Consider the following 18201-nt stretch of genomic DNA (forward strand, 5'->3'; position numbering starts at 1 on the left):
AGATAAACAGTATGTTGTTTTAACCAGAAAAGTTTCTTGTTATAACGTGAGAAGTTTGTATGTCATAATAACGTGAAAATATCTTGTTGTAACATGAAAAACATCTTGATATAATGATAAACTTTTCATGTTATAACGTGATACTGGTCCTTATTTTTCTGGTGTGGCAGCAATATTCTGCTGTAAGAAACATTAATTTATTATTTTTAAAACTAACATCGCTTATTATATGGTGACAAATAAACCAGCCTTTTGTATGTTTTAATATAGTAATTGTATATAAATGGAATACTTAACATGGGCATGGCTTCCAGGAAAGTTGACTTTTATGAGCATTTTCACCCTCTTGAATTATTCTATAAAGTCACATTCACCAACTCAATGGGTTGTATTCACATGCAGATACAGATAGACAAGCACACAGAGACACACAAACACACACACACAGACAGAGCCGGGACTGTAAGTAGCACTATCTCACAGTATTAGCGAGAGATCAGAGGAGAAATCAGATTAGGAAAAAAGAGGCGAAATGGCAACACAAATATTGCCTAATATGATCTCATACATTTCATAAAACGAGTGACATTACACGAGGCTAAGCTCATAATGACCTTGCTTTTTATAGGCAGGTTGGGGTACAGTAATCTGATTTAGCATAATCTCCTACAATCTCTGATAAATGCTTACAGCATGTATCTCTGAGAGAGGTCAGAGCCTATTGGTCCGTTTTGAGGCATTACTGACATCTGCTGTTCACATGCACAGGGCCTGGTTCACATAGAGTTGGACACCGTTAGGACTTTATCAAGTGAGCGCTCATCTTTGGAAAATATTTAACACTTTTAATGTTACAGAGTAATGCTTTAAAAATCTAGATGAGAAAGATTGTCCGTTGGTGCTGTTGTCAGTACTGGATTATACTTTATATCAAATAATCTAAAGACAAATGTTTTCCTAAATGTCCAATGTGATTGTAATTGTTTCACTATACAATTATGTACAGTATGTGAAGCGATCACATGATTTGAGTCTAATGTTTAAAGAGGTCAAAACTCAAGCAACACTTTATAGTATAAAGAAATTTTTTTTTTTTTTACTTTAGTCTAATGATTAAATAAATGGTAGTAAATTGTATGTTGGTCCAGATAATTTTTGGTATGTGGCAAGCCTACTCTTCATTTTTGCCCATTAGAAAGGTGTAAATGTATACGAAGGAGTAGTTTATGTTTTTCATATCCATTGACAAAATATTTACTTTTCACCTTTTGATCTTTTTACACATTTTGTCATTGCATCATGAAGTCAAATTTTAGTGACTAAAGTTCATATAATTCCTGTTTTTGGTGAACAAATATTATCTAGTAAGCTGTACAGAAAGAATATTTAGAAATATTCAAGATTCAAGATGTTTATTGTCATGCCGGTTATACAAGTACAATCGTGTGAAATACTTTTTGCTGGGAAGCTCCATTAAAAAGAATAAGTTATATTACAATAATAAAAGGAAATTTATTGTTTATATATATTTTTTTATATTGCACATATTATATTGATTCAAGTGTTGCATGTTTATTGCACTTTTTGTGAGAGAGTGTTGTATGAATTATCTATTCAAGAGTCTAATGGCCTGGGGGTAAAACTGTTTCAGAGTCTGCTTGTGTGAGTCCTGGGGGTCATTGTAAAATTATAAATATTTTATAATGTTGTATGTTTTTTGTTTATGGCCATTCATATTTTTATTATTCATTAAAAATAATTCTATTTAATAGTCGAAACTTTGTCATGTCCATTTAGAATAAAAGAATTGGGAACGAGAGCAGCAGTGTGCAGGTATGTTTTCATCTTTTGTGCAGATTATTGTCAGTAAACTAGTTAGAAAACTTAAGTCCTATTAAAGCGACTCGTCCATAATACACTCTGTTAATCCTGGAGAGTGGAAAGCACAATTCCCAAATTTTCACTATTTCAAATACACTACAACGCTTTAAATTCCATGACATTCCAGGAATTCCATAACCCCTGGAGGGCCAGTGGGGACATTAGGGGCTCCTAGTGGCCGATACCTGTAAGTTTAACAATCCAGTGCAGTACTGGGCCCAGTCCACAGGTCTTCTGGATGGTAGTGACCTGAGGACAGACTCTCCATAATTTTCAAAATCAGGTGAAATATATTTTGATCTTCATTCACAATCAGATATCTGCCCAGTAAGTTTTGTCCACAAGTTGTAAAACCCTTCAATGATTCTGCTAATACACACATTTTAATGGACAAGGTTCAAGGTTGAACATTGTTTGTTTTTTTCAGAAATCTACTTGCCCAAAGTACATTTTTACAAATTATTTTGTCTTTTATTTATTAAAGACCTAAATTACTTGTCATATTTAATCTGTAAGCAAATGAATCTGGAGTTTCACCCACATCCTCTAATACCACCAAACTAAACTCCTGTTTCCAGGAATTGAGCTTCAGTTTATAAACTTTGTCTTTACCCGTCGTCCTTTTCTCGGAAGTGCCCGATCGTTACTGTGCATGTGCAACTCTCAACAGAGATGAAAAGGAAACAAGATGGCTCACTCCTTAGCTACTTCCATCATCAGCTCCGGAATAAAACAGTGTGTTTAAAGTCCCAGTGAAACAGAAGTTACAGCGTTTTTAGCTTCTGTACTGTGACGTATACCCAGTGAAACGGAATATTTGATCGGTGAACAGTTAAAAGAGGGATTTAAATCCAGTCCTTCGCAATTGTTTGGACTGCTAAAACAATTGTGGTCTTAGAATGTAGCGTGATTTGGAGCTATAGCTCCACACACACCTCGCTTATCGCTAAAAATTGGTACTAGCTTACGTAAGCACACGTCATATTATGTTTTACAGGAAGAAAAGATCATTGGATTTTGATATAAAAATATGAAAAAATATTGCAATTTTTATTGCAAAATTGTGGGTGCACAAATAAATAAATACCAATATTATTTTTTTTTCATTTCATCTCGACTTTAATTATTTTTAACCACTTGCCTGATCGGGCAAGTGAGTTGCTAGATTTATCAGCTCGACGTCGAATTATACTTGCCCCGGGCAAGCGGGCCATCCTCATTGTTGCTCTTTCACTACCTGTTTAGACATTTTGGGGTGACAAGTCCACTACTTGTCATGCTACATAGGCTAGGCATTATTTGATCTAATTCTGTTGATTTTGACGTCCATTTAAGCTCAACTTTGAATAGATATGTGAGCTGGAAATTTGACAAGTTAAATGTAACAATGTTGTACCTAAACGTATTTGTTGGATATCCAAAGTACCACAGTTAAACCAATCATCTACGGCTTTTTGAAAGGTGACCCTGGCCCTAATATCTTTGGATTGAAGCTGACATTAGCTGATCTATATCTTATAGTAAACCAATAATAATCATCAGCCTACTACTAAGATTAATACCGCTATTATTGATACAACCACTATTACTGTTACAGCAATTACAGCTCCAACTACTGCTATCAATACCGATATACTAGACCAATACGTCAGTCTATGCCTGATCAGTAGGCTATCATCTTATACCAAACTACTGTTTTCCATCATTGATCTCTATCTCTGCCTATTCTGTGTCATATTTCCCAGACTGCACCATGTGTGGCCTCATTGTGAACTCTGCCTCCTTTCACTTCATGGGTACAGTACCAGCAGTGCTACAGTATATACTGTATACATCTGCTGGCTTACATCAGCTGACACACCCTGAACCATGATATAACACAGCTGCTTAGTCGTTATCACAGATACACCCCCTGGTGGTGGAATCAGGTCCTACAGTCAGATGATTCAATAAATGGACTTTATAACATAACATAATATAACCGGTAGGGCTCAGTCAGTCACTGTAGAATTAAATGGTTAAAATCAGATTCATGAACAATACTTAATTAATTCCACCTTTAATAATAAGATTTAAGTAATAAATAATTAATTTGTTAATGTTGGCCACATAAATGTACAGCACATCACATGTCTTTGCGTCTTTGCGTATTGTGTCAGTGTGTGTGTGCAGATTTCACGCTGGCCGGCGTCCAGGTACTGTAGAGGTCAGTCAGCAGTGGTGGAGACCAAAGCCATCAGGGTGACTCTGTAAACATTCCTCTCATCCCCCTTCAAGGTAAGAGGCACACATGTCTGCACCACCTCATAGGGCTGAAACACACACAGGAGGTTAGATGGTGGTGTTGCTATAAAAGCTGATATATCTCATTATTACACGGTTTTGCTGAATACTCAATTCTGATTGGTCAATCACAGCGTTCTACGGTCTGTTATTTCTTTATAGCAGACAGTTGCTATGTATAGCAGACCGTTGCTATGGGAGCAGTTCTGATGTCCGACCGTTTTTGTAGCAAATTATTGATTTCATAAGTAAGTAGCTGTGTAATAAGTGGGATAATGTACAGCGATGGGGTCATTGTTGTGAAATAAACCCCTTCAGGACGATGCAAGATCCCCCGGCGAACAATGACCGGCTCGCTGTACATTATCCCTTACATATTTACAGTTTTTGCCTAAAATATGCTTTGCTGCCGGCCCCGTCCACAGCAGTACATTGCTTTGCTTCCATGCATCAACTGCTGTCTGTTTCTCCAAACTGGGGGCTTGCCGACCGTCATCTACTGTAGGTAATACACCGACTATGGATAATTACCAAATACAACCCCACTTCAAGACACTCAAACTATCCCTTAAGTAAATAAACTGGTCAATGGAAAACAGGTGATTCTGCATTTGCTAAACATCTTTAAGTTGATACTGATTAATGCAAACATTTCTTTATTTTGTAAAGGTTGTTTTCCCAATTCAATAAAGGTGATAAAAAACTGTCGTCACCTTGTATCCACTGTAGGGAGTCCATGTGACAGTGGTGGTGCGTTTGTGGCCTGTCTCCACGGTGCCTCCGCTGGGCTCCACACGGAAGCCGAGCTGCTGCAGAGATGCTACGTCATTCCAGTGAAACTCACCACTCTGGAGAAAACAGAGAAGAGATGACTTGCCCAAACAGACTAAATCAATACATCTGCTTTTTTTTTCATTAATCCTTTACCTTGAAACATGGGCTGGAGCATATACAGCTATTGGATATTTAATCTGCATATGTATGCCTCAACACTTTTCACTTCATAATGTATGAATAAGTATGCTTTGTTTCTCTAATTACATCAATTAGACAGAGTTAATTTTGCTGGCAAAAGGGGGAAACACGGCAACAGCATTTTAAGAGGCATGTTTAAAGTACAGTAAAACTAAAAAAACGGATCTTATGACAAGATTTTGAAATGTTTCTAAAAGGGTAACTTTGGTATTTTTTTGTTTTATTTTAGTGTCTAAGTGACTAATGGGGACAACGTTTTTTGAAATTAGTCCAGTATTGAAGGATAACGTTGTAACCAGCAGCTGTGAAACAAGCTGCGAGGGCAAGTGAGCAGCGTCAGTGTAACGTTACCTTCACTTAAAGTGCTTGTTTTTACCACTGATGTGCTCATTGTTATTATAAGTGTCTGACGACATTATGGAAAGGACCTATAGAGAAATAATAACAATACTCATTATTTGTATAGCACCTTTCATAGAAGAAATGCTGCACTGAGTGCTTCACATGAAAATGAACATAAAAACATTAAGATAAAAAGTTAAAATAGAATACATTTGAATAATTGAATAATAATAAAATAGAATAAAAACATAAATCATAGAATGCATCAATCAAGTAAAATACATTTTAAAAGAAGGGCAGTAGTGCATAAGTGCAAAGCAAAGTGTCTTTTTATTATTGTTTTCCAAGTCTCCCAAGTCTCGTTGTGAAATCGTCAACGTCAGCTCGCCAGATTTCAGAACGAGACTTCTCCTTGAGTGACACTCTTTCCATAATGTCAGACACTTCACTAATGAAACACTTGGCAGCAGTATCAGTATCTGATGACATCACAGTACCTTCTTACTGGCCTGTGTGGAGCGGATGCAGCCCACCTGCAGCTCCCTCACGGCAGGTGTGATGCCCCCTGCGCTGTAGTGGGCCCGCAGCGTCACCAGCACAGGGATGGTGCTCTTTTCCATCACCTCCGACTCTAGAGGACCATATGAGCAGTTTGGAAGTTTAAGCCCTTTTTACTACAAATCATATATACTTTCACTTCACCACTTTGGTCCTGACTGAAATACCTCGACAAATATTAAATGGAAATTGGATAGAAGTTTGTACAGATGTTCATGGTCCCCTGAGGATGAATCCTGACTTTAGTGATCCCCTCACTTTCCATTATTAGATCAAAATTTAAATTTGTCCAATACACCTGCAAACTAATGACTTTGTGTTTAGTGCTAATTAACAAATGATGGTGAGCGTGATTAACATGTTTGCATGTTAGTATGCTAGTGTTAGCATTTAGCCTCACAGAGCCTCTAGCTGTTGACTCCTCGTCTTATTTCTACCATTCCATACATCCTTTGGCTTCCATTCATTTATTTCATTGCTTAGTTCCTACAAATCCAACTATACATCATTTTTACAATTTGCTGAAATGTATGCTACACATGTTTTGATTTTTGCATTGCAGCCTTTTCAAATGAATCTCTACTATAAAAGGGGCCGATATACAGTAGTCCCAAAAATGTGTGCAGACAGCAGAAGATGCACACATGGTTCTCTTTATACTACATCGGGTGTCTGCATAGAAAGACGTGTTCACACACTGCAGCCATGCCAATGCAGGAAACTATAACTTGGACTTAACTACCACACAATGCCACACGACAATTATGTGACATTAATAAGCATTCATGCGGCCCTAATGTTCAGTATGATGGCTTACACAATTCAAGTTTCAGGAATCTGGTAAATGATTTTTGTACTGTACAGGAATGAATGAAAACCAATGGCTGCCTAGAAGGACAGGAAAAATATGCACAGACATTAACTTCCATTAACTTCTTTCTTCAAGACACTCATTTTGCTGGTTGTCAATGGGAGGCTCGTATCCAACTGCTGATGTTATTTTAATGCACAACACCACTTTGATTCAGTGAAATTTACAGTAACCTCCTCTAAGAGGTGTGCCTATTTTCACACATGGATTTTGTGATGAAATGCTGGTGACAAGCACATGGGGCTGTCAGCATCCTATGATTAGCATAAATTACTACTAACACATACCCTGCCCTCGCTGGCATAAATGATGGAATGTGTCTGGGAGTTATTAGTCATATTTATAGTGTCACTGTCTTTATTTTCTCTGCCTTGCTGGAGCCTTCAGTATCTCTGAACTTGAATCATTTTTCATGAATAATTTCCATAGATAACCAGTTTAATATTGATCCCTTCCACACTGATTATATTCCATTAAACTACATCATGTCCATTATACCAGTAGTGGATAACACTGAAGAAGAGATGAAGGCGGAGGCTCGGATACCTGTGAGCTGAGGTTGGCTGGGTATCAGTGAAGGGACGAGGGATTCAATGGGCACCGTCAGCGGGTCTCCTCCTAACAGATACATGTTGTGTGAAGAAGCTGCACCCCTCAGATCAACCACACACACTTTACTCTGAGAGACAGAAATGGCACAGGGTTCATGTTGTTATATCATGAAGACCAGACTCTACTGACACGAAAAACAGTATTTTTACCTCACAGAACACGGGAGTTGCTGGTATTCCTCTGTCTCGATCAGTTAGTTAGTTTGTGTTATTGTGTGACTTTGGTTAGTTTGGATTCACCAAAGTCACACAATAGCTCAAACTAACTAATCGAGGCAGCGGTAAACCAGCAACCTCTGTATTCTGTGAGGTAAAATTACTGTTTTTTTCAATAGTCTGGTGGCTTTGGAGACAGCAAAGATGGATAAAACGGCCTCAGTTCCCCGTCAGAGAGGGCTGTGTGTGTGGCGTTCTGCTGACCTTATTCATGAGCTCTACGGTTAGTCTGTCAGAATAGTTGACAGACGGGTGGTCAGGCTGAAAGGTGACAGTGATGTCCTGGCTCTGTCCTGGAGCAATGCTGCCCTCTGCTGGCACCGCACTGAACACACTCATCCCACTGTAGTTCTGGGTTCCTGTACAGGATACAAAAGACATACTGCTGCTACTATGTCTCCGACTGTTACTTCTGCTAGTAGTACTGCTGTTAAAAATAATGACATTTCTAAACATCATCTTTTATTTTACTGAGCCTATAATAAATGTGGACATACATTTAACTGCAATGGGTTTAATGTCAGATGCCACAGTTGTTGGTGTCCGTGATGTTGCTCATTCGGACCGCTGATATTTATGCGGTAACCCTAGTTACCATATTGCATGAACGAATCAGATTCTTTGGTCAAAACCACCTGTCTCGTCTTTCCATTATAGCTGTGATGCTCTGTTTGAACAATATGAAGACCTCCACATTGATTAGAATTACAAAAATAACTCGACCAATAGTGGATATCAATATGTGGGAGTTCTGGAGGTGTTTGCATTTGTTGTTTCTCCTCTCATGTATTCAGGTTTGTGCTACCCATCTGTATGTTATGATGCTCAATGTCATTTTAGAGCTTCGGCAGTCAACGTTGTCATGTTCCCTGGTGAATCACTGCAGTGTTAATACATCTTACCCACAGTAGACTGGACCTGAGAGTCCGTGTAGCTGCCCAGCAGGAAGGCCACCCGGTCAGCTCCACCCTGAGGCCTGGAGGGACAGAGGCTGGCCAGCAGCACCCTGAAACCCACTGCCACCGCTGAGCTGTTCTGCAGCTGCACACAAAACAGGACTTAATGTCAATTCCAGGCTGCAGCCTCCTCAAAAGCACTAAGGGAATAAGTGCATAATATGAACAGCAATCCAGTTCTGGATTTTAAAAATGGACCTGAATCAGACGTGAAAAAACAGAAAATATCTTCGTCTTTTCCCTTTGCCATAAGCACACTGTTGACTGACCTTTAGGACCTGCGAGGTGCTCTCCTTCTCCAACACATAGCCGAGGTCAAGGAGACCTCCAGGGTGGGAGGAGGTGACAGCGGGGACCACACCCTCCCCACACAGACTCATCTCCAGGCTCATCTTCTGGCTACGCACCTCCAGAGTCTCACGGTACTAGAGGAGAGTAGAGGGTGGGTAAAGTATAACTCAATATTTATAATAATCTTCTATGTGATTTGAGAGGCACAATGGCTAATTCTGCTGAGGACAAATCAGTAGATTAATATAGGATAACAATAATTTGGGATTCAACTTCACTCTGAGACTTAGTGGGAAAAGTGTGACACACTGGTGACGTGCTCATAATTCTAGAAAAAAGCCAGCGCTCCATGTTAACTCACCCTTTTCTCCAGAGACGGACTGAAGGCCAGAACCAGAGTGTGTTTCTCTCCGGGTCTTATGCATCTGAGAGCATTCAGAAGGGAAAAAGGACCACGTACATCCAGCACTGATGACCTCAGCTTGGAAACGGTCAAAGAAAAGCAGTGGTGAACAGTTGATATCATTATTATTATTTGTAGTAGTAGTATCGTCCAATTATATAAGTGGTAGTGACAATTTGTGTGCTTAATTTGTGTGTGAAGTTTGATGCATTATATTTGCTGACAGAACCGTCTATCGTTAAAGGATTATTTTTTTTCCAGGTTTTGAGATATCCGTCTTTTCCCCCCTGAGCATTTCATGCTTTTATTGGATAGAGACAGACAGGAATTGTGGGGAAAGCGAGAAGCAAGCATTGAAAATTTTCATTTCAAATTGTCAAAAGCAACATTCATCTCCAGGGGAAGCGTATAACCCACAGCACACTACACATCCGTTTTCTTTAGAAATGCTTTCAACAGAAATGCATGTGAAAACTGTGGCTGAGGTGTTAAAGGTGTTGGCCAGGAACCACAACCTCCCTAGTTCGACCCGCCAGAGATCCTTGTTGCATGTCATTCTCTCTCTCCCCCTCACTTCTTGTCTGCTCTCAAATAAAGGTACAGAAATGCCCCAAAATACTGCCTTTGAATCTTTAATTTTTTTCCTAATTTTTCAAGGCTGTGAGCACCATAAACTAAATTCAATTTGGCCTCAATTGTATTGGGGTGGTGGCAGAAATCCAAACTATCTGTGGAGCTAAATACTTCTAGAGGTAAGTGAGAAAAACATTAAGGTTTTAACAGTTTGAAGCATGACTCTTAGTTCTATAGTTGTGTAAAACTTTGTGTTTTAACAGGATACATCCAAAGAATCCTTTGAAATGTTCTGAACTGTAAACCTCTTGATCACTTTTTCTCCTGGAGATAGAAGACACAAATAAAACACAATAAATTAGTACGAAAAAAAGGCGTGTATGCTGAATGAACATTTACAACATAAACTTTGAAAAGCACTCACCCACTGCCACCTGATGGAAGTCTATGATACTGTGTCCATTGTTGGATGTGACCACTAGAGGGGGCTGTACAGCAGGACACTGCAGCTTCAGGTAAAGAGTATTGAAGGGACTGTGGAGATATTAGACATGACAAGCTATGAAATATGGAGTATGCGTAAAAGCTCACACTCTTTGTTTTCTTTAGAGCACTTTAAATCGCAAGAATGGTGGAACATCTGTATCCAGGAGGATAAAATACAGTCTTTTCCTATGTTGACTTGAGTTGAGTTGAATAGCCTCAGGATATGTACTTCCTTTGAACTGTTTAGATTTAAACCAAAGGTGTTTCTATCCTCTCCCGTAAGGCACTTTCTGCAATATTTAGAGCCGCTGGTTAAAACCAAACATTGTAAATAGTAGAAAGAGATAGGAGGGACCAACAAGTTTCGATGCAGTCTTTTTTCGCGGATACATTCTTTTCAACAGAGGCCAGGCTACCGAACCAAACTGTAACTAACTTTAATCACAAGTACTTTTCACAACTGTTGTGTAAAACTGCACAACATGAAATTTCTCTCATTCTCATTTATGATTAGCAGAGATTATAGTATGAAGAAAAGTCTCAACTGGTTTCCCAGCAATTTCATGTGGTGATTTTCCATTTTCCACTCTCTTGAAGTCTATGATCAGTAGAAGATGATTTCCAAAGGTTATACCTGCTCAAAAGACTAGACACCGCCCTCCTATATGCTGATTTGAGCTAAAGTTCCACATTTTGGAATATGCACCACTAAAACATGATATGAACTGAAATGCTAAGGGCCTTAAAGGAATAGTTGACATTTTGGGACATAAGCATATTTGTATTATTAAACAGAATTGTGTTTTTTTTTTAATTTAAAGTGACATATCAGGCTCATTTCCAGGTTCATACTTGTATTTTGGGTTTCTACTAGCGCGCCAGATACCAAAATGTATGTACAAATGGAGTTTTTCCATATATGTCCCCTTTAAATCACCAAGCGCAAAATGGTTCTCAGCAAACCCGTGGCATGTAGTAGTGTTTTTACTGGGTCTGGGGATGAAATATAATGTTGCCCTGTGGTGGGTGGATCTGGATTTGGATGTTACTTATATGAAACGCAGACCTTATTTTCTGCATGAAAGAATATAAGTCTGGAGAAGGAGGCCGTGGTTTAAAAGAGCTGGCTGGCTTTCAAGTTTTAGGACCACAAAATCTGTACATAATAACAAGACTGCAAATGGCAAACACTTTGGGAATTCTACATTGGGTCCAGTGAACTCCCAAAGATTAAAGACACGACACAAATCTGACATGACAGGGCTTGCAGTGTGTTGTTGACTCAGTGTTACCTCCATGCCGGCTGGGCCTGTCGGTCTTCCTCTGGAGGGTCTCCGTCCGACACAAAGCATGGAACGGTGAACTCACTATAGCGCTGGGTGAAGGAGTAGAGCAGAGACGCCCGGGCCTCCTCGTACTGCTCTGACCTTGAGGGAAAAGATTCAGCACAATGAAACCCTTTTCATCAAAGTTTTCCAGCTCTGTTGAGATAATAATAATGTATATATGGTGTGATCACTGCAAATGACAAGCAATGGGAATACTGATGAAATCACTTGAGCACTGGAAGAAGAGGGAATGTTCCAGCGAGAGCTTTGTGTGTAACTTATTTCCGTGCTGTTCTTCTCTGTCCAAGTTATTAATTGGGTTTTGCCGACTTTCCGACATAAAGAGGCTTTCAGGGAGCATGTGAAATATGTTTCCTAAAGAATAATTTATTCTCTTATTGCACTTCTACTCTTTGACTTATACAATATTTATGAAGGAATATTTGCTTCAGTCCAGCAAACTGAACGTATTTTCCGAAGTCGATTTGTGATACAAAGCGAGCAACAAGAGTGATGACATCAAAGAAAAAACAATCAAGTCTTTGTAGAAATGCAAACCTCCTACCCTGGCTGTATGTCAGAAGGATTTGGTGGTTCAGTTAGTTGGTCCGTCTTTGGATCGTCTGACGTCTTCCAAGACTTTGGCTCGTCTGACGTCTTCCTAGTCTTTGGAATCACAGGTACCTTCCTCCCTTTACTGGTTTCCCCCGGGACCTCCTTCTTAGTTTGACAACACATACACATAAAGTACCGATGGGTTCACACTAAAGTTAGACAAATGTAGCGTCTCCATTCTGTATAAACACCAGCATGTTCATGAAAGTGAAAAACATCAGTAAGCTGGTGAAGATGTGCTCACATTTAACCCTCAGAGACCCAGAGAGATTATTTTGAGATGCAGCTCAGCACTGTGTGTCAAGTTGTTCTAGTCATAAATCATAAATTATAAAATAATTAATTAATTAAAACAATTTGGTTAACGTGTATAAGGATTTAGGACTTCTGTCACATTATGATGGTTATTCCCATGCTCACTTATGTCTCATAAGTTGTTGCGGCAATTTTTGGGTTGTTACACAGATTTAGTGCTGAATTTAACCATTTTTTACCAATTGAGCATCGATAAAAAATATTAGATCTCGCTCCTAAATATCATATTAAGACACCAGGACCTTGAGGAACACCATAGAAAAAGCCATGCTGTGATTTGGTGTCAAAAACTTCTAACATTTAGAGATTTCTGCAAGAATTGCATTTTTCTGCGATTGAATGGCGAGCACTTCTGTTCTGGAAACTGCTCAGAAAACCCCTTCTTGTCAATCTACCTAGGAAAGCCATCCTCTGAATGCCCTAGGTCTGTAATTTGTGGTTGTAAAGTTTCATGAGGCTATGATTATCCTAGAGGTCACCACAGGTCATTTTATACAGTGAGGTCAAGTTTAAAAAAAATTCTCTCACTACAATGAAATGGCTACTATGGGGACTAACATCATCACACATGAACACAGCTGGTCTCATTGGATCCACAAGAGTCTCAGCTTACCAGTGATACCCAATTTATGTAATTCCAAGACTGTTTATGGACCCCAGTATGCAGAAATATTCAAATACACCATTCTAGAAAAGGCAAAAATAACACATTAATACTGTATGCAAAAAACTGCATTGTTCTTGACCCAAACTGCATGTGATTACCATAAAGTGGGCATGTCTGTAAAGGGGAGACTCGTGGGTACCCATAGAACCCATATTTATTCATGGTTGGTAACAGTGGACACCTTAATTTTTCTAGTTTCATATGATACCAGGATCTTCACTCTAGCTTTAAGACTAAGCCCGCTACATCCTCTTAAAGACAGTAATGTCGGTAGGGATCGTGGGTCTCAGAGGGTCGCCCCTGTGGCAGCACAGACTGACTCCTCCCACTAGCAGGAGGTGACTGGAGTAGGTGTGTGTATAACGTGTATAGGTGTGTGTATAGTCGTACCTCCTGTTCAGCGTGTCTCTTTTTCTCCAACTCCATCTCATGGAGCAACTTGGCTCGGTGGAGGAAACGCAGCGCCTCCTCTTTGATGTCCTGGTCCAACAGTCTGGGTTTGAACGTCACTTGGACCAAACATCTCTATGTGAGAGGAGAGATGGTATCAACGTCTCAGATTTAGAGGATCCAGCAGTAACACTGGTTATTATCACGTCCTGTATTGTAAAATAATTTCAGGAGATTTTAAAATTACATTCAGCTTGCAGTGTTCTTCCTGACTGGAGATTTTCTATTTAAACCTCCGCTTTATTATTAAGAAGCAGAGGTTTGAATTAGTTTTGGGCAGTCTCCCGTTCTGCGGTTTCTCTAGCGTGGACCAACTGGACTGAGGATGATAATCCTCCTGTTTTCCAATTGCAGACTCTTTACTGGATTTCTCCCACTGGTCCTCTGTTACGCAGTTTGAATGCAATGGATTAATTGTTTCTATAAACAGAGTCTGGAGGAAAGTCTCCCACTGACAACTGACGGAAAACAGAACTTCTAATTCAACTGTCACTCACACTCCGCAACAATAAACAACAATGCAATTCAAAATACATATACTCTGGAATAATGCTGCATTTAATGAATATAAAATTAACAATAAGATTCACTGTTTTTGTTTGTATTTTGTTCTTTACTCATTGATATTGCAGCATGCAAAATAAAAAGCACTTGTTCACTTCCTTCAGATGTCCAGTAGAGTGCACCATTACCCTAAAAAGGCATCTGTTTGTTTCTCACTGTAGCTGTGTATATCTGTACTGTAAGTTGAACTGAGGCTGGAAGATTTTCCTCTGAGGTCCGTTAGCTCTGTGATCATTATGTCTTTGTTGCAAATTGTCATAAAAAGTAAAAATGTATTTTATAGTCCCAGGTTTGGTTTCTTTACATTCATAGACTCAACTCAAACTATTTTGATTAAGATTAGAGATAGATCTATGAGTTAGATTAGGATCATATGTAGCCTAAAACTTTAATTTTAGTTTTGCCACGATGTTACATTAAGATTTTGGCCATGCGTAAAATGAGAAACACAACCTCAGGAGATCAGGCTCCACCGTTTTACTAAAACTAAAGCGGGTGATGAGGGCCAACCATGCATGGTTTGAACAGGTCCATAATAAAGGGGCATTCCAGCAATTTAGTATTGCACTTCCATAAAGTTGGAGGAATCAAAAGACACATTGAAAAGACGAGTAATGTGTAAAATCAGTGGAGTGTCCCTTTAACATCACATCAATGTAAACATAAGAGGTGAGCTACTCCACCTCTCCGGGCAGCAGGCGGCCCGCGGAGGGAGTGATGCTGATGTCTGAATCCTCGGGCAGGGTGAAGGTGAACAGCCTGGGGGCTACAGGAGCCACTGGAGGGACTGGTGGTTTGGACTGGTTGTGGTTGGTTTCATGGTTGATCAGGTAAAGTATGGCAGTGGAGTGGTCACCTACTGCCGTGGCTCCAAACTGGACCTGAGAATGGGAGAGCTGCAACGGAGGGTGGGCACCCACTGCTCGGCAAGACAGAAGGAAATCTCTGAAGACAAAGGAAAATAAATTGTTTAGTTACATATTAATACATATTGAATGCAGTAATCTGAATCATATCCATCATATCGGACATAACGACACTGATCAAACCAATCATTAAAATCAAGGATATATTGGGTTTATCCATAGACATTCAATTGACACACAACGCAAGATTAAAAGTTATTAACCTGTTAATCCCTGATTTGCAGCTGAGCTGGAAATTGTACTCTTTGGCCTTGTTGGCACTGAAAATCAGATCGATCTCCAGCGTCTCTTGTGGGAGCAGAATGCCAAAGCCGTCATTAGGCTGGACCTCAATAAACTGCAGTGTGAGAGAACAAAAATTGCTTGAATTTATAATTTACAGTTATAATCTTTAAGATTTTCATGAAAACAAACCCCAAGTTTGATACTATTTATGGGCAACATTTTTTCTGCAATAGCCATTCAATGTATTTACATTCAGTAATTATCTCTCTATTGAGCGTATCAGCAACAAGGAAGTGCTCCAATTCTGTAATTTTGTCCTTTAACTTCCTGTTTACATGGGGATGCGTGGCGTTGTGTGGATTTAAATCTGCTGCTTGTGATGCTGCTTGTCCCCACACTTTAGCAAACATCTGACCAGTGTTACACTACAGTATAACGTACAGCTTTAAAAACTGCCAGAGCTGAAAGAAAATTAGACTTTCTTTTACAGCAGCCTGACAAACACAGGACGCTTTTTGCACATCAGCGCTAATTAGATTAGAACCCGGAAGTCAAGAGACAAAATGCTGCGCGGGATTCAGATTGCATTTCCAAGCATGGGGGATTCACAGCAAACAATGTTTGCATGTAATCCAGCATCATTTTATCTCATTGATGACAGTCTTACTGTTTATTATTCACTCTCTTTACACGTATTAGCGCTGTATTAAAGGGAGAATTTATCACCTTTTATGTGGATGTCCAATCAGCGTTGATGGTAGTCAATCGAAGCAATTCATTCATCAGTGTGTGCTGTATTGACCCAGAAAGCTGAATTTTCCTGCTCGCGGAGGCGTGCGAGAAGTGCCTACATGTACCAGGATGCATTGCGCTCGAGCTTCTGACGCCCAGACCGGACATATCCTCTTGCTCGGCTAATGCAGCCGCAGCCTCGGCCTCTATCCGCTGCATTTCTTTGGCCGTATACTCTGGCTCTAGTAAATACAGCTGAATATCCGAGTCAGCCAAAATACTGTGAAAAGTGTCCTTGGCCATAACACCCTCTGCAATCATATTTTGGGATGCCATTTTTGCAGTTTGCAATACAAGCGAGGAGAACAAGGAAGTTCTGCTTTTTAGAGAAATCCAAGCTGAAATAGCCTGCAGTTCTTCCTTGCCTACAACTACTGTATGTCACTGTCACATCAAATGATGGCACTGGATGCACAGACAGATTTTGCAGCTGCATACTCAGCTTTCTGGATCAATATAGCATTCACTGAGGATTTCATTGCTTGAATTGACTACATTTACCAGGAACACTGATTGGATCTCCACAAAAAGGTGGCAGTTTTTCCCTTTAAGTTACCACTAGTGCAAATGAAACCTCCTGCTGCTGCTGCTTCACATTAAAAACATCCAACTGTTGTATTGTATTTGTTGTATTTCTGCCAAAGGCAAGTACTCAACAAGTGTTTGCGGTAGTGTTAAACTGCATTTGCTGTTGCCACGGTAACCACATGGGTTGCCAAATCAACCAGGACTGAAATCTTAAGCATTACAACTTTAAGGGGTTAAATGAAAAGAGCAAATCTCGATAATGTGAAACCTGTGAAATGAAGGGTGAAGCTGAATGTCCAACAATGAAAGTATTCTTTATTTTAATGACTAAATATGGGTCTCCTACACGCCTGACATCATCTAGAAATACAGCACTGATAAAAAAAACCCAATTGTTTTCAGTGACTAACAGTATCTGGGTTAGTTTCTGCTTATAAGGATCTAAGCAACTGTACTTCAATAATACAGTAACGTTTAACACAAGATAAGGTATTCACAGCACTACAAGCTAATATCAGAGAAGTTCTTGTTACCTCTGGAACAGCCAAGAAGCCAAAGTCCTGAGGCAGCAGGGACAGGTTGGTGAGGCGGACGCTGCTCTTGACCGACTGGTAGATGGAACAGAAGCCGAAGTCCACCTCAGTCCGGTCAAACTGCAGGTCTGAGGAGGTCACTACTGCTTGGACTGTGAAATGGACCGGCTTCACCTGAACACACAGAAACATGAAGCATCTTTACTATTTGGTGGAACATTTTCACCAACGTCAGTGAAGAAAAATCAGCTTCCTTCATTTGAGTAATGAGATTTAGTTTCTCTTTATTTCATTCTAATATCATAATAATGTTAATAAGTATCAGGACGGTTTGATTTATGTAATACAAATGGTTCTAGTGGCTGTTCTGAAAACTGCTCTGCACTGGTATCACTTTTTAAATCTTAATTACACATTTTCATATGCAGACTGAAGAAAAAAAAAGCATTGAGGAGAACAGAGATGGGAACAACATGAACGTGGGACTAGCAAGGACTGATGTTTCTTTTATTATATATATATATATATATATATATATATAAAAAAAGAAACCTTCTTAGGTCTGTGATTTCACAAATATGAATATATGCACTCGAATCAAATTAATGTTTAAGGCGAGGCCACTTTAGTCCTCTGAGCTGAAATGGAGCAATGCTTTTATGCATATGGTCGTCCTTCATCAGTCATCACTGAGCAGCTGAGATGCAAGATGTGTATGTGAGTTTGTGTGTGTGTTTGTGAGTTTGTGTGTGTGTGTGTGTGTGTGCACTCCAAAACTGAGTAAAGGCTCAGAAATGATTAGAAATTAAAAT

General features: G+C 39.5%; 1 protein-coding gene across 4 annotated transcripts in view; it reads right to left on the reverse strand.

Moving 5' to 3' along the window:
- Nucleotides 1-2799: 2799 nt before the first annotated feature.
- The window catches only part of cfap74 (cilia and flagella associated protein 74), a 55084-nt gene continuing 39682 nt past the window's right edge, over nt 2800-18201 (reverse strand). For 3 of the 4 annotated variants that reach the window (XM_074644647.1, XM_074644646.1, XM_074644649.1), the window contains exons 24-39: nt 17390-17563; nt 15515-15648; nt 15069-15330; nt 13762-13896; nt 12340-12494; nt 11739-11873; nt 10385-10494; nt 10229-10284; nt 9346-9465; nt 8963-9118; nt 8640-8778; nt 7942-8096; nt 7457-7589; nt 5979-6112; nt 4878-5012; nt 2800-4193 (exon numbers count right to left, since the gene is read on the reverse strand). In XM_074644647.1, the coding sequence (XP_074500748.1) occupies nt 4089-4193; nt 4878-5012; nt 5979-6112; nt 7457-7589; nt 7942-8096; nt 8640-8778; nt 8963-9118; nt 9346-9465; nt 10229-10284; nt 10385-10494; nt 11739-11873; nt 12340-12494; nt 13762-13896; nt 15069-15330; nt 15515-15648; nt 17390-17563 (2238 nt within the window). In that variant the 3' untranslated portion in view covers nt 2800-4088. The remainder of the gene's footprint in view (nt 4194-4877; nt 5013-5978; nt 6113-7456; nt 7590-7941; nt 8097-8639; nt 8779-8962; nt 9119-9345; nt 9466-10228; nt 10285-10384; nt 10495-11738; nt 11874-12339; nt 12495-13761; nt 13897-15068; nt 15331-15514; nt 15649-17389; nt 17564-18201) is intronic. The other variant, XM_074644648.1, reaches the window with a different exon arrangement.

The sequence above is a fragment of the Sebastes fasciatus genome, chromosome 8, assembly GCF_043250625.1.
Source record: "Sebastes fasciatus isolate fSebFas1 chromosome 8, fSebFas1.pri, whole genome shotgun sequence".
Lineage (NCBI taxonomy): Eukaryota > Metazoa > Chordata > Actinopteri > Perciformes > Sebastidae > Sebastes > Sebastes fasciatus.